This window comes from Crocodylus siamensis, chromosome 11 (genome assembly GCF_052110815.1).
Source record: "Crocodylus siamensis isolate JL-2025a chromosome 11, ASM5211081v1, whole genome shotgun sequence".
In the NCBI taxonomy this organism is placed as follows: domain Eukaryota; kingdom Metazoa; phylum Chordata; order Crocodylia; family Crocodylidae; genus Crocodylus; species Crocodylus siamensis.
The window spans coordinates 11362406-11384577 of NC_143405.1; the positions used below are offsets into that span (position 1 = coordinate 11362406).

At 41.5% G+C, this 22172-nt stretch overlaps 1 protein-coding gene across 8 annotated transcripts in view; it reads left to right on the forward strand.

The window, feature by feature from the left end:
* Positions 1–22172, forward strand: part of CDK5RAP2 (CDK5 regulatory subunit associated protein 2) — a 106421-nt gene that overhangs the window by 45382 nt on the left and 38867 nt on the right. For 5 of the 8 annotated variants that reach the window (XR_016438524.1, XM_090022386.1, XM_090022380.1 and 2 more), the window contains 6 exons: positions 978–1108; positions 2627–2742; positions 4746–4874; positions 11354–11449; positions 13494–13684; positions 16896–17358. Coding sequence is in view for 7 of the 8 variants with exons in the window: in XM_090022386.1 (XP_089878512.1) it covers positions 978–1108; positions 2627–2742; positions 4746–4874; positions 11354–11449; positions 13494–13684; positions 16896–17358 (1126 nt within the window). In the remaining variant the exon portion in view is untranslated. The remainder of the gene's footprint in view (positions 1–977; positions 1109–2626; positions 2743–4745; positions 4875–11353; positions 11450–13493; positions 13685–16895; positions 17359–22172) is intronic. The other 3 variants (XM_090022381.1, XM_090022383.1, XM_090022385.1) reach the window with 2 other exon arrangements.

A 22172-nucleotide genomic window follows, 5' to 3' on the forward strand; every position in this document is an offset into this window, starting at 1 on the left:
CATTTGTATTGGTTTGGAATGAATTAAATATGAAAATAGATAAGTAAATCAGTGCCACAACACCTTTTTTGTCTTTAATATTAAATTTTATTTCTTCTATGCTATTCTGTTTTCAGTGTGCTTGAGGCCTTCTGATTGACTGTTGATAACTGCTCTGTAAAAGTTGCTGAGGGGTAGGGGAGAAACTGCAGGTTTCTGTCAGTGAGGTAGGGGACAGCTGGCTATATTGGCACTTAGGAGGCAATCTGGGATTCTAGAAGAAGCATGTTAGGCTGATGTTTCAGCTGAAATGCTCAACAAATTAGTTAATGTTGATACTTAAACTGCCATTTTTTAGGTTTTGGAATTAACACCCCATTAAGATAAATGGGACAATTTAGACTTGAAGCGATTTTTTTCAATCTGTCTGTAGACTGAGAAAGAAAGCACTATCAGTTTACATTTAGTTTGTGTCTTCAGAGTTATCTTTTAGCCCTAAGGAACAGAAACGTAATTTAAAAAAAAAATGATGGCTTAAATTTTATAGTATGATTCTGTGGCAAGGGGACACCATTTTCATGGCCACAATATGATGAAACACAGCAAGCCATCAATATAACACAGTAGTGCTATTTTTTGACATACTTTTCATAAGCTAGTCATTTTGATTTTCCTGAAAAAGAATTATGCAGAAGTTGGCCAGCAGAATATATCTATCATGCTCAAGTTGACTTAGAAGTAACAGTCCTCCAAACGTCTAGAAAGGAGGCATATACATAAAGGTTTATTTTCATCTTGCTGTGTAGGTATTTGTTTATTCTGTGCATCAAGATGATATAAGTATGTGATGAAAAACTGCAATTGCTACTGTGGAATGGGCTCTTTATGGAAACCTTGATGTATAAAAGATACTGAGGTACCCAGCAAAATGTTTTGAATGTGTGAGTTGAAACCTAAAAGGTGTCTGTTAAAATTTCTGATTCTTTCCCTGTGTTTAGTATAAATAGTCTGCAAGCAGAATTGAACAACATTTTTTTGTTGCGAAAACAACTGGAGGAAGATATTTTAGCTAATCGGAATCTGCGGAAAGTCCTGGAGGATCAAATTAAGGACACGAAAAACAAAGGAGGTCTGTATATCTTTAGGAACATGGCCCTTTCCTTTATCTTAACTGCTTCTATTGCACTCGGTTTCTAGCAAATGCATTGAAAACTTGGAAAGTAGATAAAGGTGTGTGAAAAGATCTCTCGTCTTTTTTCTTGTAGTAAAGATCATTTGGGGGATTTGTAACTGAATGGCTTTAAGCAGTCAAGGATATACAGGAGGAAAGCTTTTCTCTTCCCCTGCAGCAATGAATGTTAGTAATTCTGTGGCAATTCTGCTGCAGTGATCATTTCAAGCTGCCTCCAGCTCCATACTCTCAGAATTTACTGTTTTCTGCAGAAGTCAAGGGTCCCTGGTTTTGAATAAATCTGTGACCATGGGATCACTTCCTGGACATGGGATCTAATTCTTTCACAATACTTTGATAAGCAGTCAATGTCTAGAGAAATGGATGGGTTCTTCCTAATACTACATGCATTTTCAGAAGAAAAAGAAAAGAGTCAACAGTTTTATTGCATTGTAATTTACTTCAAGCATGATACAGCTTTTTAATATATATAGCATTAATGTTTCTAATATATCTCTGAGAAGGGACTGTTAGCAGATACTTACCTGTAAAGAAAGAAGAATATGAGCTGTTTTCTTTGAAAATGGTATTCTGAATATACACAAACTTGTCTACCTGTCTTCCACAGGGAACTGATAGGCATAAATGCATGGGCATTATTGTTATTGTTCATTATATAGACGTGAGACAGAGAGCTTAAGGCTCACATTTTTTTAATGTGGCCACAGGTTTTGGTTGTCTCCATTTCAGGGTGTCGAGCTTAAGACCCATAGGGTCTGATTTTTCAGAAATAATGAAGCTAAAAAAGAGCTTGGAGTAGTCTTGGGTCTAATTCTCAGAGGTTATTCTCTCTCTAGTGGGGCACCCAGCCACTTGAATACCGTGCAACTCAACTGCCCCAGGCCCAGTGTCTGAGGGCTAAATAGAACTCAGATGTGTATGGTTTGTAATCCGTGTTAGAAATGAACAGGTGCTTATACAAACAAGTGAAACAAGTATTTACTGTAATTGCAAAGGAAAAGAAGCAGCAGCTGTTGTCTGTTCAGTTGATATAGCCGGTTGAGCCAACAGCAACATAAAATTCAGTATCTTTATTTAACCTGGCTTTTACCCTTGAGACACAGAGTTCATTTGCTTGAAATTCTGGCTAAAACAGAATAACTATTCATGCCTTACTTATCCTCCCTGAAAATTATTTCTAAATGTAATGCTAAATATGCAAATTATAATTCAGAATTAGATTCACAAAGCGTGCTGATAACCACAGAACATATAGCATGTCTGGATGTCACAAGCACAAAGAAATGGAAGGGGAAAGTTCTTTCAATTAAACAGGAAAGCTTAGTAAGGAAGATGAAACATTTCCTTGCAGTCTTAATAGTAGATACTTATTTTAAAAGTCCTTATTTAACATTTTTATGCATTACAAAGGAGTAATGTTTCCGAAATAATACTGGCCCTTGCTTACTTTGACAGAGGAAACCTTATCTTATTGTGGAGATCAAACGTCTTACATGAGTATTTGCCTAGGAGAGCACAGTCTTTTAAGCCTGCAGGTAGACCATCTGTCTCTTGAAGAACTGAAAAAAAAGGTATTGTTCTGTTTTTATTATTTAATGTTTTAATCACTTAATTCCCTTACATTTCCAATTTGTTTTTCTCTCTCTCAAACATTTTGATCTTTTACATAGAGTTGGGATATTCTGAAAGGATTTAAAAATTCTTGTGTGTGTAGTTTGTGATCCCCTGTTTTGTAGACTTTTTTGTTACAATATATGAGTTTCAGGCTTGCCTGAAGGACAGCCAAGTTGCAGAAAAAGTTTTATTATACTGAAACATCTGGATCCAAACTTAAGACCCAGTAATGTATTCCTTCAGTATCAAAATTATTGATTCCAAAGAACAGTTAGTGTCTGTGAGATTTCTAAAAAACACATTACCAAGGACTTACCATCCTTAATCATACTGAAGTTGGTAGCTTTGTGATTTGCATTGCTACAGTGCAGGGGTATCAAATTTGCCTTGTGGCCCAGGCCAAATCTGAACCGCAGGGCTCCTTCTGGGCTGGATCCAGCCTGCAGATGGCTCTGGCAGCAGTGGTTGCTTCAGGTCCGGCCCAGTGCATGCGGTTGTGGCGGTGGCAGCCCTGGTTCCCACCATTTGACATGCCCCATGCTGGAGCTGGAGCTACTGTCACTGCAATGTGCCTGGTGTGGCAGCAGCAGCACTGGTTTTGGCACAGGGAACAAAGCGATGACAGTTCTGACTGACATGGGGCAGAGGGCATGCAGCGATTGTGGTGGCAGTGGGACCGGTGATGGCACGTGGGGTGGCTAGAGGGTGACTGGGATAGTATCAGCCCTTGCTTATTCTCTGGCCATGGATCACTGTGTGTACTGGGACCCAAGGGCACCAGATCATGCAACAGGCCACTGCCACCCTTCCCCCCCCCCAATTTCTGGTGGACTGTTGGAAGCCTGGCCTGCCAGATTGAGCAACTTCACAGGCCAGATCCATCCTGCAGGCTGTATGTTTGACACTCTAATATAGTGTATTTCAGACAAAGGTTCTAAATGGCCTTTAATAAACTTGATATGTTGTATGACATCCCATGAGCTAAATTAATTTACCCCAGTACTGCAAAAGGAGAAACTAAGACAACGCAAGTTAGATTTGCCCACGGTTGCACATCAAGTAACTGTCATGATGTAGAATCCATATCTCCTTACTTCTCATCGCATGCTTTAGCATTTAGCTAGTTATGCATCCACAGTTTCATCATAAAGAGCATTTTTGGTATCAAAGCCCTTTGTCAGCTATCCATCAATGGCTTCCTGTCATTCATGTCTGACTTCAGGTGAATGTGAGATTTACCTTTAGGATGAGTAAACTGAAAACAAAAAAAAATGACTTGCCCTACCTCAAGCAGGAAGCCCGTGGCAGCATCAAGATTGACTCTTAGTGTTAGGCTCACACTGTGCCTGCTTGTATTTAATTTATAGTCACCTATCTAAATTTAGGTGCACTCATTAGCAAAACTTGATACACTATGCGAGTCTTGGAGGCTAATGACTTCAAGAGTTTTAGATTGGATTCGCCACTCCGGTATGCTGCTTTTGTACCAGTGCTATCCACAATGCATTGAAAGGGTATAAGAGAGAGAAAATGAGACTTCTGATTTTTTTTAATATTTCTTGGTGAATGCTGCTGCCCTGTCCTAATAATACAACTTCTGCTTGCACTGAATACTGCTTCCCAAATCAGTCTGCTAGTATGACAGGCCTTGACTTTTTTTTTTTTTCTTATAAGTGATTTATGGAACCTGAACCTAATGATTGAAGTTGAAACTATAGTCCTCCAAATTAGCATTCCTTGAGCACAAGCTCCTAATATATAACTGAGCTGGTTTCAAACATATACAGTCCCTTGGGCAGAGACAAAAGCATTAAGGTTTATTGGAAATAATGAACATGACAGTTCTGAAGTTTAACACTTTGTGTAGCTTTACAGAAAGATGTTTCTCTCGCTGCATTTCTTTACACATTAGGATGAGCTTTACCTTTTCTGATTGTTTGTTTCTCCTGTTTTTTTTTAGGTTACTGAACTCCTGTCAGTGGTAAAGGACCTGCAGTCAATTAATCAAGATCTGAAGAAAGAACAACTTGGATTCTCCAGATTTGATTCTCGGGGAGAAGAAACTCTGAAAGTATTTAACGAGAGTGAGGTAGGATCTCTGTGCTGAAACACTGGACCTGAATTTCAGCTCCAGCACATCTCGCACAATCATTTACATGGGTACCAAGTGGATGTGAAACCCTGCTAGGTCAGACTGACATTGTTCTATAATTACTCTTTTAAAAGATGTAAATGGCTGTATGAGGTTAGACACTGAGAGTCAAGACCGGCATATTTTGTAGTCAACAATATTTTAAATTATTTTAAGAAAGCAGCACGCATATTAAGATATCAATTGGGATTGTGTTTTTTTATATTTGCAACATGGAGTTACCTTTATTTTTCAAAAAAGGTACATCTCCATAAAATATAGACGTCCCTTAGTTACTGCTGCCTGTAAATCCCACAGGTTGAGATTCATTCCCAGAGTGGTGTGTAGTCCTATGAAAGCTTTGTACAAAGCTGTCACTTCTGAGGCCACAAAGGTTCTCTGTCTTTCAGAAGTGGTGTGGTTCCACTATGCACAAAGGAGAGAGAACAATGCTTTAGGCATCTGTGCACCCATTCTGTGCAACACAGAGCCGTGTAAAATGGAGGGGCAGTATTGTGGCCTAGTCAAATGGGAGAGACGCAAGAAAGGGACCGTTGTATTCACTGATGCTTGGATCCTCTATTGTTTTCCTTGTGGCTAAGATACACAATGACTATTTCAGCAGTGGAGCTGAAGAAGCCACTGCAAAGAAGCTCCACAGATTTATGGACAGATTTCTAGGTGCATCCCTCCGTGTCACATGCTACATGATGGTAGTACTTCAGTGGAGTACTGTAGTTGTCCAGTGCACCTTTATGGCTTGTTGTGATTGTTACTTTAAATGTGGCTAGCACCTTTTGTTTTTTCATGTAATTTTCCTATGCACTACTCACTAAATGATAATGAGATCAAGCATAAAGAGAAAAAGCTCACCACCTTTACTTTTTGTACTGAATTTCTAAATCAGGCTTAAGTGGTGAAGAACAGGACAATGACATGATGAAATAATTTAATTTACTTGTGCGTAGGTGTTGTATTGACTGGATGCTGCAGAAGCCTGTGGCCAAATCAGGATGCAGTTTATCATATGTACTCCGGATGGGATAAAGACCATTGTCAAAATTCATACAAAATGTTTTTGCTTTTCTGGATGCAAGTCAGGCCTTTCATGTTACTTTTACACATATATTTTAATTATAGATTGAAGGAGGTTTTTTTTGGCCTGTTGGGATAACGTCCAATATCTTAAAATAGTTAAGTTACAGATTTATAGACTAGGTTAGCACTGAAAATGTAGTACATAAATCTGTGTTGCAGAAAGTGTATGCAGGATGCCTATGTGAATATTACTAGCAATTTGCCTAGCAGTCCTGTAGAGGCTGCTGTGCCCTCACAGATTCCAGAGGTATCAGGGCATTGCACGGAGAAAATCAAAGCAAGAACATTGCACCTTCCTGCTCTTGTCTTGCTGTGATTGGAACATGCAAGGCTATTCAGTAAAGAATTATTTACATGAACCCAGCTTTCGAACAGGCAAGAGTGAAATTTGTAAAATAACCTGTGAATGAAAGCCACGATTTCTGGTAAAGTCAGGAGGCAAATAAAACACGATATTCAAAGCTGCGCCAGAATGATTAAGGTGCTATTGAACTCAAAAGTTAAAGGCTCAGCAATCTAATCCTTTAGTTTTAAAGGTACTATATCATTAATCCTGGCAGTAAACAGCCCGTTTCATGGCTTTCTGGCTCTGGGTTACGATGGGTGCACTTTGTAAATTGAAAGTCAGTGCAAAAAATATTGAATTCTGCTTCTCTTGGTACCACGCTAGAATGTGTTGGCATGGGTTGCTAAGAGGACACCAGTCAGTAGGGCTGTGCTAAGCTTCGGGTGCTGATTCGATTCGGAGGTGATACGGTCTGATTCAGGTGCCAAATCTCTGAATCTGCATCGAGTCAGGAAACCAATAAAAAGGTCCGAATCGATTCGGAAAAGATTCGGAGAACTCCGGAGATTGGGGAGGTCCCCACTTGCTGCCACAGGGAGCTAGACCCAGACTCTGTGCTGGTAAGTAGGGGGTAGGGCTAGGGGAGGGGGGGCTGGAGGAGAGGGAAGGGGACTATGGGGGGACCCTCACCAGGTTCCATCCCCTGCCTACTCCCCCAGCCCTCCTGAGCATCCCTGACCCCGCTTGCTCTCCCAGCCCCTCCCATGGTTGTCCTGCTCCCGATGCTTTAAAAAAAAAATGTCACCACTCACTGGCTGCTGCAGCAGCCTTGGGGCCTCTGGGGGCTCATGGAAGAGCCCCCCCATGCAGCGTGGAGCAGTGGGATGCCTTGGAGATCACTCCACTGCCTGGCAGGAGCCGGTAAGTCTGGGGCTTTTTTTTTTTTTTTTTTTTTTTTAAAGAGCCAGAAGCTGGGGCCAGGTGGGGCAGCCATTGATGGGGCTGGGGGATGGGGCCTGTCCGATTTGGAGATTCGGCAATGGCTGAATCTCCGAATCAGAGTTGAGTGAATCCATTGGGGACAGTCATTCGAATCATTGAATCAAATAACTGTCCCCCAAATCGTCCAAATCTGAATCCGAAACGGATACTAGCTGCTTCACACAGGCCTACCTGTCAGCATCCTCCAAGTGAAACTGGGTAGGATGCAACAAGGTAGGGCCCGCTCAGGTGCTTCTTAAAGAAAAGAAAGGCTCGTGCATTTTAACAAAGCTGGAGTGCAAGCCAGAGAAGTCTGCACTTGGGTTCCCCTGCAAAGCATCTCCCAAAGGCCTGACAGCCTTTAATAGTTTGTTTCTTGGTTCTTAAATTAAAGGGAGGGAGGGATAAAAAGGTTGTTTTTGCACTGTCCTCTGAACAACTGCTTTCTCTGAGAGAAGCAGCCTCACTGATTCCAGCCTTCAAGGCTCCAGGGATCTTTGCAAACCAAGCGTATCAGTGGTTCATTTAGGAAAAACATTCTCAAGGTTTTCAGTCTCCAAGGAAATATTTTAAATAGGCAGCTTATTCTCAATAGATTTCCTTCTGGCCTTAAGCCACTTATTTTCTTTTAATATTTTGTTGAACATTAGATTGTATTCCTTGGAGCACAGAAAGTTTTCTTTTCAACCTCAAAGACTTGATGAGCAAAAAATTCAAATTGCAGCCCATTGCTGCAGTCATGTACTCTACAGTCTTCTGAACCTTGCGTCAGTTGGTTCATTGTGACCAGCACTGTTTATGAAACTGGGTACTGGTCTGAAAAAAGGGATGCACCAGAACAATGTTAAAATCTTAAAAAAAAAAACTAGTGGTTGTGTGGTTTCAACCACAACCACTTGGCAGTTGATATGTGCATGTGATGGTTTAATTTGCTTAAAAAATAAGCTTGGACTACAGTCTTGTTTTGAATGTGATAAATGGCTAATATCTTCCTTTTTTCTGTCTAAAGTAATTTGTGAGTAAGCTCCGTGTTACTCATGAAATCAATGGCTATGATCAGAGTATGGGCTTTTCTAATACGGATCTTTGCCAGTTCACCACCATCCGGATCTGTAGCCTTCATGCTATCCTAGTTTTGGCACTCCATCTCAGTTTTTTAGTAGGCTGGAAAATCTGCATTTTAGTAACCCCCCTACCCCCAATAATTCAAATATTAATCTTAAGCAAAATTTGGAAGGGGAAGTAAGCTAATAGCTAGCACTTAGCTTCCCCTTTGTTTTGCATTTTTTTAAAAATTTATATTTAAACCAGTGGAGGGGGTCCTACACTGCTAGAAGGTACAAGGCAAACCTGAGTTTTTCAACCACTTATGACACACATGCACGTTACAGAAATATACAGTAAGAAAGGAACCCACTAATACTCTAATCCAATACGTTTAGAAGACAAAACTTATTAGTCCCCACGATGTCCTCAGAATTCTTTGAGACTGGGTCCCCATGGCCTTGATATGGTGTGATATTGGGAGAGAAGTTTTCTATCTTCTCAGAATTATTAGAATTACGTTTTGCATGAACTCGGGTTACAATTATTCCACACTCCCTCGGTCACCGCTTCCTTTTCGTCTAGTGCATCAGCTCAGATGCTTATTGTCCACATTCTCAGCTCATTAATGCTTTTCTGACCCTGCTCAAGTTTCTGCTTTTTCTTTTTTAAATTTTTTTATTTGAGTTAGAGCCATATTTCCTTAGCTTACCCTAAGAAAGGACTTGGCTGTTAGAGACACTCTTCTAACGTTGTTGCCTTCAAGGCATCTACTGGCCCTGGCAAGAGCAGAGCGGATCAGCTGGAACCCACGCGCAGCCCCAACCTGGCCCCTCAACCCTGTGCCAGCTCTGCACTGCTCACCCGTGGCACATCCTGCTGCCCCTGGGCATGCAGCAGGGTTGGGGCAGCTTGGCAGCAGGACTGCCTTTCTAGGCAGCCCAGGTGGCAGGTAGCTCCTTCTGACTGCCACTGACCCCAGCTCTGCAGTACTGGTGGGGATCTGTGCTGTACAGCCCTGACCCTGTGCACCCCAGGCCTGCTCTGGGCTCGCCTGTCCAGGCTCAGCATTGGTAGCACAGGACAGAAGCTGCTGCTTAGTGCAGGGGGAAAACAGCCCCTTCCCTTCCCTCTGCCGGTGTTTCCTGGTGCAGCTGCCTGGAGCACAGGCCAGGCTGCCCTGCATCTCCATTGCCGTCACCGCTGCCTCTGGGTCACCCTGCGGAGCAGGAGTGGCAGCACAGAGCAGATGCAGGGTAGCCCCACGTGGGCTCTGGGCTTCCTCCCTGCACTGAGCCACAGTTTCTGTTTTGCGCTGCCACTGCTCAGCCTGGGCGAGCAAGCCTGGAGCATGTGCAGGGTCAGGGCTGTGCAGCGTGGGTCCCTGCTGATACTGTGGGGCTGGCAGTGGCAGCAACCAGAAGGAACTACCTGCTACTTGGGCTGCCTAGAAAGGCAGACTTGCTGCAGAGTTGCCCCAGCCCCACTGTATGCCCAGGGGGTGGCAACACAGTCCACGGCTGGATTGTGCCTGGGCCAGGAGACCAAGGGACCCGCCATGGGTCAGATCCGGTCCATGTGCCACATTTTGCCTACCGCTGGATTAGACAGACATTACTACCTTCAGAAAATGTTTGTTTGTGGGTAAGCAATTCTCTTCCATCTCACTGCGATTTCTTAATGAGCTTCTATCACCAAAGATCCTAAACAAATAGGTCTTTACTGAGTTGAGAGGTGGTGCCTTAGATAAGAATGAGATGCCATGTATACATATTGTAGACCAAATTCTTGTTCACTGCTGAAATGCCCACAAAATTTGCTGTGTGTCTTGCTAAAGCCATATAAAGCTGCATTTGTAATCTGCTTAGCAGTGGCTTCCGTTTTCTCTTCCAACACCCCAGTATTTTAGCCCAGAATGTGAATAAATGGTGTGGGGGTTTATGAATTAAAAACATGCTTTGTTGTTAGTGAACAAAAACACACGGACTTGAGCCCTCTGCCTGGAATCCCACTCAGAGGCATCGAGCACAGAAGAATAGTGGATCTGCTTCTCTGGGAGTTGTCAGGGAGCCAAACTGAGGGGTAGACAATTCTCTTTTACTCTCCAGCTGCTATGTGAAGGCTTTCGAAGCGTGGTCTATGTTCAGCGCCTTTTCCAGAATGCGGCCCCTTAATGTAATCAGAGCAATCATTTGTTAATTAGTGTTGTTTTTATTTGAACAATTTTAGCTGCCTCTACAGAGAGGGTTAAATTCTGACTTCTTTTGCCAGAAGCACACTGGCTGTGGGAGCTGAACTGTCGAGGAGAGGCAAACAGTACCCATGCTGTTATGCCCGGAGGTGATGTGCACTCAACAACACCTTCACTGCTGCTTCAGAAAGTCCAATCCCTTCCTGTGCTTCTAGTGAGGCTTGGAGTGCTACTGGACATGCTAGTTAGTGGCTCTTCCTTCCTTTTCCCTGCTCCAGGAGTGTTTGTGGCATCACGTTCCCTGACTTCTTTCGATGGTGGGGAATTGGGGAAAGATGATTCTGGTATCATCGCCTTCCCTGACAAATCCACGTAACACAGGGCAGAACTTAACCTTCAGAGCAATAATAATTGTCTTTATTATAGCAGACAGCTTAGCAAAGTGTCTTTTTCTTGTCTACTGAAGAAAAGCATAAAATGTTAGGCTATAAAAGATATTTTAAAAGGCAAAATAAAATAGGCGCAATGAGAATATGGCTTTGGGCATGGGTTGTTGCAGAAAGGGATAAAAGGAGAAATTTTGTAAAATTTAGAGGGATGTGCAGTGGTGAGTCAACACACAAAATTCACATTTTTGTGTACCCAGTATGAATTATTCCTGTTCTTTATATTGATTCCTTTTTGATCTTAGTGGAGAAAGCTAATCTACTGTTTGTTACTTTGTATTACAGGCATTTTTTAGTTTTCTTTTAAGACATGTCACTGACTTATTTATGCACATTTCATACCATGCTTTTTTTTGTGCTCCGTTTTCACATCATTCCATACTTTATATAGTTTCTTGAAAGAACAGAAGAGACCATGACGCCAGCTGAAGATTTTCAAAATGATAAGAATACACAGAGCTGTCAGCCTTCTGAGAAGACCAGTGAGGTAGGATCATGTCAAAAAGATTGTATAAAATTTTTACTGGTGGGCTACATGCTTTGGTTGCACAATTACAGCTATTTAACTTGATATATTCAAGAGACATTTCTTCTTGCTGTATTTCTAGTTTGCAAGACTAACCTCTGAAGCTCTCTGTAAATAGGTGGAGTCCTTCTTTACTGTGAATGTAGTATCTCTTGACATCATGCACACTTAACTGTTTCTTGGTATTTGACTTAATCCTTAGCATGAATACTCAGAAATCCCTGCCTCAGTCCTTTTTCTTGCTGTATCAGAGAGGTACTCAACCAGTCCTACAGGGCCTTAAAGTAAAGCCCCTTAAAATAGGTGGCCATTGCAATCAGGTTCATAGTAATATCCATCTGCTGTCATCTCTGAGCAAAAATCATTGAGTATCTTTGTTCAGGGTTCAAACAATTACATAGTGAACCACTAGAAGAACCTGCACTCCTATTCAGTCCTAGAATATGCCATCCCCTTATGTGTAATTAAAAAGAGAGATGTTATATCATGGAAAATGTTTAAAAACAAATGCAAACTTACCTTTTCTTTTCAAAAATTTCAGTTAAAAGAATACCGTGTGATATGTTTTAAAGTCTGTAATTTCTCCATACCCATATATACCTAGGTACACTTCTCAGTTGTCCTTGAAGCTTCATCTTCGTCTCTACAAGCCTGTAAATGATGCAGTATAAATAGTCTCTCAGTTATGTTTACAAGCTTATAATACACACTTTTAAGTTTCTCACTGATGATGTCTCCTGAGTTAGTAAATTCAAATGAGCTCAGTCTAAACCCTAATGTAACCAATGGAAGAACTACCATTGATGTAAATAGAAGTTGCATCGTGCTCCATAGGTATGCTCTTCATCTGTGCAGGTTATTTATATAGAGAATAATAGAGCTGCCCCTTCTGATCCTAAGTGTAGTTTCTGTGCCATGCCTAGTAAAAAGCAGGGCCATTTTAAATGAGTGAGGTTTTGATGGTGCCTTTTTTGAGAGCCTGTAGTTATGGAAAGCTATCTAATACTTGTCAGTTTTTCCTTTCTCATACCCTGAAGACTCATGGAACCAAATCTCTAACTCTTATTCGCTCCATTTTTGCTGAGTGCTGTAAATAAAGTGCCTCAGCAGATTCACAATGACCCTTTGGCTACACATCTCCTACATGGACTCTGTTGAATGGAGAGGAATTGGAGATGGAAGTTTGGAGAAGCCTTTTATAGATCTCATTTGGATAGGTGATCGATGTAGTCTAATGGCACTTGTTGCTTTTCATGGTTTTGTGGCTAGTGATAAAAGCTGGACTGACAGCATGAACCAGTGGAGACACTATGGGCATTGTTACACGTGCAAGCACCGCTGAGTGCTTTGAAAAGCACTTGTACAACTGCAAGCGTCGCAGTGCTAAGTGACAAAATTGAGAAAACGGCTGTGTCGTGTTTTTGAATTAAAATGCATTGGAGGTGCTTTAGTTCAAAAGTGCACTGCCACCATTTTCTGCATCCTGTTGCAAATTTCTCCACTTACACTACTGCACACGGCACAGTACAGTTTGCCTTAGCTTGCGTGTTGATTAATCGCGTCTGCTTCAAAACAGGAGATCTCTGATGCTTCGTAGGACAGAAAAGTATGTGTATAAATGCCCTGTGTAGAGGGACTGTTCCCCTACAAGAAGGGTTTGTACCTAGCATCTGAGAGCACAATTTAATTCTTAAAGACAGGTGATTCAAATAAGACCCCGTCATGGAGCTGGCTGCCAGTCAGAGGCCACCTCCCAGGAATGTCATTCCTTCAGGGAAATCTACTAACTGGTAAACAGCTGATCTGTATGAATTAACCGTATCCAATTTGATGTTCGTTAGTTTTTATATTAATAAACAGTAAGCAGAATGTCTGTGTATGCTTTATAAAGTAGATTAAGACTATCAAAAATTACAAAACCTGATTACAAGAAGATTACAGGCCTGAACATAATAGAATCCCGCATACCTGCCTAATAAGAAAATATTTGCAATTTTTTTAACAGATAACTCCTGCAGACACTTCAGAGGGTTTCTGCAAAGATAGACATTATAGGAATCTAAATAAGCCTCAGGTTGTACATGATAGAGCTGGCAAACACTTTGGCAGAATAGAGATGAGCGAACATGAAGCAGCGGAGATGAGCCTGTTCACATCTCTTTTGAATGAAAATGGAACATCTGTACTTGAATCTAGGTAAGCATGAGGGTTATAAACTGCTTCTGACAGTATTTCTATTTGAGGAGAGAATAAAGTAATTTTGCTAAAGTGAATTTAGATAATGGCACTGTCTAATTTACCTGAGAGATTGGCAAGGCTCCTTCAGAACCATTTCAGTCTATCATGCAATTAAGTAATTAGGAAACATACTATCAGTAGAAAAAATCCTTATGAAAAATCCATTTCAAGAGAAGTTTCTCCAAAGGTATCTGTGTATAGAGCCACACTGTAGAAACTCATCTTCTTCAGCTTGAAGGACTAGTAGGAATAAAGTGGGAAAAATAATGCTTTTCACTTTTTTTTTTTGAATCCAGGTATTTGAAAGTCTGTCTACACAAGACATTTACTGCAGAATATACTAATTAGCTCAACAGTAAACATTTTGTATCTATACCTGCATCCCTATTAGGCTGGAGTAAACTAATTAACTCTAAATACAAGTACTGTTCCACTGCAGAGTTTTTTCTGTGCAGCATTGCATGTGTAGATGCTGTCCTGGCTGGCTGGCTGGCTGGGACATGAGGGTGCTTCAGTGCGGGGGCTGCCTGTTGGCTAGCCCTGCCCTGGAGCACCCTTGTGCTCCAGCCAGACCCTCCGCAGCACATTAAGCCTGGGGGAGTGGCCTTGGGCTGGCAGGCTGGCCCCCTGAATCCCCTGCTGGCTAGGGCTGCTCTGCCCCAGCTCAGTGTGCTGCAGTCCTAGGCGCATGTTCACATGGTGTGCTTGGGAGCAGTCTTGCAATCTGACTGTTTCAAGAGATGCTTGTTTTCAAATGCTGTCCATTTGAAATGGGTGCTCTCTGCCTGTTGAGATTAGTTTGTAGGACTAAAGGCTACCTCATAACACCCATCTAAGCTGGGTAGGTAGCATAACAACTTATAGTGTGGTTTGCTGAGGAAGCAAGAAATGACCCGCCCAAGGTCATACAGAAGTTGCAGAGCTGCTTATAACCTTTAGCAGTCTTGATTCTCAGTCTCCTTGCCTCTTAAAAAATGGGATTTCCTTAGCTTCTGTGGCTCTGGGTTGAAAGTCGGTAAAGTGGGAGATAAAATAAAGCCTTTTTCTACAAAAGCCCTCCCTCTCCCATAGCTTGACTGGGAAGCTTATCCTGTTTGCTTGTGGAAGTGCTTGTTTTTATTGACATCATTGAAAAAGGAAGTTTAGAACTGTAGTTTCTTTTCAACAGAACATGAGCTTTTTAAGCTCAAGCATTAAATCTTTTTTTAAAAAACACAAAAGGTTAAGGTATTAGGAGAGGGTATTTTGAAATAAATTATATTTGTTTGAAAAGTAATTCTAATTCTGAGTAAGAGCAGATGGCCCCAAGTGTTCTCTGGCTGTATTTGCTCTCAGAGCTGAGGTGAACATCGGCAGCTCAGTCTGCACTTGTGCAGTTCATTTTAAACATTGTTCCTCAAATGAATTACAGCCTTGAATTTACTCCAGGCACTTACATGATTGTATGTAGAATGGTCCATGCTATCCTTTGCCTGCAGTTGGCCCTACAGGATAATAGACTGACAAAAGATTTCTGGAAATAATTATTTCTTCCCCAGCATGCCATCCGGAAAGAGTGGTAAAAAGATACTGTTGATAATATAGTGCACTTTACCTAAGGATTTCAAAACACTTTTTATGAGTACAACAGATAAAGGTTCACAGCACCTGGTAGAATAGATAAGGATTATTATCCCCACTTTATAGTTGGGGAAACTGGGGTGCTAAGCAATTTAAGCAACCCGCACATAGCAAGTCCCTGGTTGAGTTGGAACCAAGTAGTTTTGCATCATAAGTCCTTACTTAAATGACTAAAGCATCTGGCTGTAGGATACTGAATTACGTTCTCTCCACTGCTTTGTGGAGTCCTCTATTATTTTTTCCTCTATTGGTTCTGTCCAGGTTATCATGACCTGGATTGCAGGTTAGTGTGACTCCTTTTGGTACTCATCAGCCTCATTTCTTCAGGTAGCCACAGGGGCTTCTGGAAGGTTACACAACCTATCTTCTGTGTAAAGCATCTTGAGCAGGTCCATGAATACGAGACCCAATCTCTGTTTCACCTGTTCAAGATATTACTCTGCCTCTGTGTAGCTACAAAAGCTCTAGTTTTGCCTTCTGCAGTTAACTACTCAACCAGTCCTATGCATCTCCATTATTATTCAAGCTAGCCAAGAAGTATAAATGATTTTAGTTGTCAAGACAATACTTAGTGGCAGATGAGGAGATATTACTGTCTTAAAAGATGAATATATAATGTTGTTTTATTTCTTAACCTTACTTAAAAGTCTGCTAATGAGCAATTCCATCACCATCATCTTTAGCACTCTAGTGTGTAATCTTTTCTGTGTCCTAGTATAAATTACCAGACTGACTGGTGATGAGTCTCCACTGTTGGGTAACTTAATTCTCATTAATGATATTAGATGGCAGAAAAAAAGATATAAAAAGCATAGTTAGCATCTTCCATTTCAAATGCCAGATACAAAAATGCTGTTGTTTTAAATGCCGGTTTATATATGTAGTGCCTCAAACAGTTCTTTATTGGACTCATTAAATCAGCCTTGGAATTTGAGGCCTTGTGTATAATTTAATGTCCCTTATTTAACTTACGTTTACTCTTAAAACATTGCTTTTCAAAATGTGGCCCATGGACCACGATTATCTGTGGCGCATACGATGGGGGTCTGCAGAGCTAGTTTGGCGCATGCTGCTGGCTGCTTCTCTGTGCTTCGGGTTTCTACCCTCTGTTAAAAGACAGCTGAAGTATCTGAAAGGCCAAATTTTCACAATAGACTCCAACGTTTAGTAGTTCCTGTGTTTTCAATGGCCACTTCATTAAGGTTTCCAAATGGGAGGGTAAACTCTTCTGAAAAACTGACCCTAAATTGTGTTGTTTGGGGTAAACAATTGCTGTAATTGTCACAGGCTAATTAGATAATCAGGAATGGGAGGAAGGGATGTAGTCTCCAAGATCAGGAATGGAAAGGGGAATCATCCATAAGGTGATCTCTCTATTCTGGCATGGTCCATACCAAGATATGGTTTGAGATACTGTGATCTAATCTATTAGGAGGTAAAATGGAATCTCCTAGGAGTATACGGTTATGTCCAAGCTCTGCAAAAGTGGTTCTTCAGTGTTCTTGTTTTCTTAAACAAAAGGCTTTTTTTTTTTCCTTTCTGAATAAAGCAGACAAGAACAAATGAAAATTGTAAGTGAACTGTTAGATCATCTGAATACAACTAAGGAAGAAAGTTCAATTGAAGAAATAGAGAAAAAGGATGAAAAAGATCTTAGGCAAATGATTATTCAACTAAGAACTGAACTCAAATATTTCAGGCAGGTCAATAAATTCTTAAAGCAGCAAGAAGAACTGAAGTCAACTGTTGATGGGAAAGAGAAGCTTTATCCAGATACAGCGCCACAGATTAATAAGGATATCGAATTGTTGAAAGTGGAACTGAAAGACACAGCTACACAAACAATGACTATAGAGGGTAATGTCATGAGATTCAAACATGAAGGCAAAAAAGAAGCCTTAGAAGAAAAAAAATATTCAAGATTAAATGCAGAAAAAGAACACCAGCAAGAAAACATGTTTAAGGAAGATGAGCAGCATGAGAGACTTTCTTGTGCAAGTAGAACAAATAAAGTAAGTTTGTTTAAGATTCTCTCTTTACCACTTAGGGGATAGATATACAGCAAAGTGCTTTATTTCTAAAGTGTATCTTGGTTTTGTGTAATTTTAAAAATCAGTTGATGAGGTTTCTGCCAAATATATTTCAGATTAATTATACTTGCTATTCAATGCCTTTCATCCTATACTTCAATGTGCCTAAGAAACATTAATTAATTGGGCTTCGCTGCTCAGTTGGAGTAGATACGGGTGAATATTATAACTGTTGGACAGATGGATAAATTATAGTCCAAGGGCCTGATTCTTTACTCCCTTAAATCTGCCATAGTTGTTCACAAGAGAGTAAAATGGGTCTGAAAGCATACTATTCTGAAATGGCAATGTCAGTCTGAGAATGAATTCTGAAAAATCTGCTGTTTGCCTAATGTCCAGTGAGCCACTGGAGAGTTAGAAATATATTTCACCTTACCTAAATTCCTTTCATTAAGTTTTACCATTGCTGTTTATTCTTAGACAAGTAAGACCAAATCTTGAAAAGTGGCCCCAATTCTTTGTTACATTTTTGCACACCCATATTGGTATATAACATTGCTACAACTCTAATTTGACGGCAGATTATAGACTTTTTGTTCAAGTTCAGCTTTTTGGCATGTAACTGCTGGATTTGCACGTGGATGGGGTTAGTGGCCCCCAACAATGCTTGTTAAAACCTGGTATGAAACATTGCCTCTCCTAAAAAAACATGCGTTTATAATTGTAACAGTCTCTTTAGAATCTGGGTGGAAGCCCCTCTGAAGACGTTAGCTCCTGCAGAACAGGGAGGGACAGAGCTCTGCTTTTGAGATGCTGAACAGCTAAGGGGGACTGTAGTCCACTCCGAATAAGGAGGAGCTGCTGTGACCAGCAGTATCAACAGACAGAAAGAGCTTTCTGTATGGACCAGCAGTATCAACAGTAGTAGATTATCACCAACATCAAGTATTTCTCTCAAAACCTTTAATGCCTTTTATTTCAATAGAATAACTGGGCTCAGAGAATCAAAAAGATTCCTATGACCGTGTCACTGTAAAGTATTAATGAGTCAAATGTGATTAAAGGTTTTGGTCGTCTTCATTTCATGGCAAGCGTGATATAAACAAACATGCCCAAGTTCGTTAATGAATTGATTACGCTACGTAAGAGAAAAAGAATCAGAACCAAAACATAAAGCCCTTAGAAACTGAAGCTGAGCAGTTAAACAGGAACAGCGATCAAAATATAAGTGCTTTCGTGAGAGAGAAGCTTTTCAATTAGTCATTTATTCTGTTAATCCTTCTTAGTGGAGAGGAAAAGGTTGGTTGACTCTGTTGGTGAGTTTCAAGTTGGTCACTGTGAGAATGGTGTTACCTTTCTTGCTTTTTTACAGAGCAGACACAAAAGGAGAGGAGAGGTAGGGCATTAAAAAGTTTTGTTAATTTTCAAGATGCTAAGCGGTGTTTAGTCAGCCGTGGATGTGTATGCGTAAGGCGGGCAAGTGAGCTACAGCAGCTGTTGCTGTGGACCTTGACTTTCTTTCTTGGTCCAGGGCATTATCAGGTTAGTCTGGTAGGGTCCCTCTCCTTTACGGGTCATTCTCAGGCTGGGCAGCAGTCCATGTGCCATCTTATGCTGTCATGCTGGTGACCATATAATCATAGAAACGTATGTTTGGAAGGGACCTCAGGAGGTCATCTAGTCTAGTCCAACCCCCAGCTCAAGGCAGGACCATCCCGAACTAGATTATCCCAGCCAAGGCCTTGTCTATCCAGATCTTAAAAACTTCCAAGATTCCACCACCTTTCTCAGTAGCCTGTTCCAGTCCTTTACTACCCACCATGTGAGGAAATGTTCCTAATACCTAGCCTAAACATCCCTTTCTGCAACTTGAGACCATTGTTCCATATTCTGTCCTCTGCCACCACTGAGAACAGTTCAGCTCCATCCTCTTTGGAACCTGCCTTCAGGTAGTTGAAGGCTGCTATTGAATCAGTCTTCTCTTCTCCAGACTAAATAAGCCCAGTTCCCTTGGTCTCTCGTCAGAAGTCATGTGGCCCAGCCCCCTAATCATTTTTGTTGTCTTCCACGGGACTGTCTCCAAGTTTTCTACATCCCCCCTGTAGTGCAAGGCCCAAAACTGGATACAGTATGCCAGATGTGGCCTCACTAGTGCTGGATAGAGGGGAATAATCACTTCCCTCAGTCTGCTGGCAATGCTTCTAGTAATGCAGCCCAGTATGCTGCTAGCCTTTTTTTCAACAAGGGCATACTGTTGGCTCAAATTCATCTTATTGCCCACTGTAACCCTCAGGTCCTTTTCTACAGAACTGCTGCTTAGCCTGTTGGTCCCCAGCCTGTACCGCTGGTGCATGGGATTATTCTGTCCTAAGTGTAGGACTTTGCACTGATCTTTATTGAACCTTATGAGATTTCTTTTGCTCCAGTCCTCCAATTTGTCAAGGTCTCTCTGAATCCTAGCCCTACCCTCCAGAATTTCTGCTACTGCCCCCAGCTTGGTATCATCTGCAAACTTCCTGAGGCATGCACTCCATCCCATCCTCTAGGTCAGTGATAAAGATATTGAACAAAACGAGCCCTGGGACTGACCCCTGGAGCACTCCACTTGATACTGGCTTGCCACTAGACATCAAGCCATTGGTTATTCACTACCCTTTGAGCCTGATGATCTAGGCAGTTTTTTATTCACCTTCCAGTCCTGTCATCCAAACCATACTTCCTTAGCTTGCTTGCAAGAATGCTGTGGCAGACCATATCAAGTGCACCTGGTCTCAGGAGCAGGCAAAAAGCTGAGAGGGAACATGTAAAGAAGTGCCATACTGGATCAGACCAGTGGCCCATCTTACCCAGTATCCTGTCTCTGATAATGGCAGCAGTGGATCCTTTAGCAGGAGAGCACTGAACTTGATGTCTAGAGTGATCTATCGCCTCTTCAGTACCCTCGTTCATTAGTTAGGCCTGAATTCCAACACGCTAATTGTGGTTCCTTATTTTCCAATTTCATCTTCCTCTTGTTGATCAGTCACAACTCTTGATTTAGTTGCATCAAAAATCTTTCCTGTTTGCACTAATTCAGCATTTCTTTTAACTTTTTTTTTGGCTAACTTTGTATAAACAGTGTTATGCAATAGGCTGAGTTGGATTTTGCACACTGGGCAGTTAAGACTAACAGGTGTCATACCATAGCCCTAACATGGATCTGAGAATAGTTTCAAGCACGTTTTAATGAAAGAATGAGGAAGTTACCACAATTGGATTTATTTTCCAGCTTTCAAATGATACTGCATTCATATGTACCAAAGGAATTGAGTATGTCATTAGCAAAAATGGAACTTGCTTTTTATTATTTTAAATTGTGTAAAGACTATAATTGCTAGGAAATGAATATAGAACAGTACTTCAGAATACATTAAATGGTAGAAGAAATTACAGGACTCGTGACACACTTAGTGGAGCAAATACATAACAGAAGGTGTAAACTAGGTTTATTTGAAGAGGATAATATTGATTTTTATTATTATTTCACACAGTACTGTAGTTCTTGTCAGCAGAGTGTGTGAGTTTGAAAACAGATCTCATTCTTTCTGTCTTACAATGTTGACAACTAAAATGTATTTATTGTTTGGGAAATTCCCAAAAGGGGACAGGCTAAAATCATAGAATCATAGAAAATTAGGGTTGGAAGGGACTCCAGGAGGTCATCTAGTCCAACCCTTGCTCAAAGCAGGACTGTCCCCCACTAGATAACCCGAGCCAGGCCTTTAAAACCTCCAAGGATGCCACCACCTCTCTATGTAACCCATTCCAGTGCTTCACCACCCTCCTGGTGAGAACATGTTTCCTAATATTTAACCTAAACTTCCCTTGCTGCAACTTGAGACCATTGCTTCTTGCTCTGCCCATTGCTACCACTGAGAACAGTTCATTTCCAGCCTTTTTCGAACCCCCCTTCAGGTAGTTGAAGGCTGCTATTAAATCCCCTCTCAGTCTCCTCTTCTCTAGACTAAATAAGCCCCGTTCCCTCAGCCTCTCCTCATAAGACATGTGCCCCAGCCCCCTAACCGATTTTCCTTGCCCTGGTGGTTTACAATTTATGATAAAACTAGCCAATTTCCCGTCAAGAATGACAGGGGAGGAGGGTGCTGGAATGGAGTGCTGCCACGTAATGCCCCATGCTGCTGCTGTTCTTCCTCTTGCAGGGAGCGGGGTGGGGGAGCCAAGGCCTCGCTCCTGGCCTCAGCTCCCCCACCCTCTATCCGGTCCTTGGCAGCGCTTCCCCACACTTGGAGCACTCTGATTGGTTGTTTCCATCAGCCAGTCAGAGTGCGAATGAAGTATTACAGACAGACAGACGTTGGTTTTTATAATATTAGACTGTTAGAAAGAGAGATGCAACGTGATCATAAATATAGGAAATTGGAGCCCGTCAGAGGCAGTGTTGTTCATCTTTTAGGTGTGCGACAGAAGAAACCATCCCTATGCACTAGTGTCCCTTTGTGATGGACACAACAAGTGGCACTCGTTGGCTCGAAAGATTGAGGTGGGGGGGTCGGGAGGAGGCCTGGGGAGGTTGCTGAAAGGCTGGATCTATTTGCATGAAGAGAGGAAGAAGCAAAGGTAATGCCTTCAGCAATGTGTGAAGAATTAGGAGGGTCCTTTAGAGTGGGGGGAAAGAGGAATAGAAGTTAAGATACTAAGCTCAAAGATCCTTCATGGTATCTCTTGAATAAGTGAGTGACTGGTTAGACAAAACGGGAGATATAAATGTATCCCTCTAAGGCATATGCACTTAACAT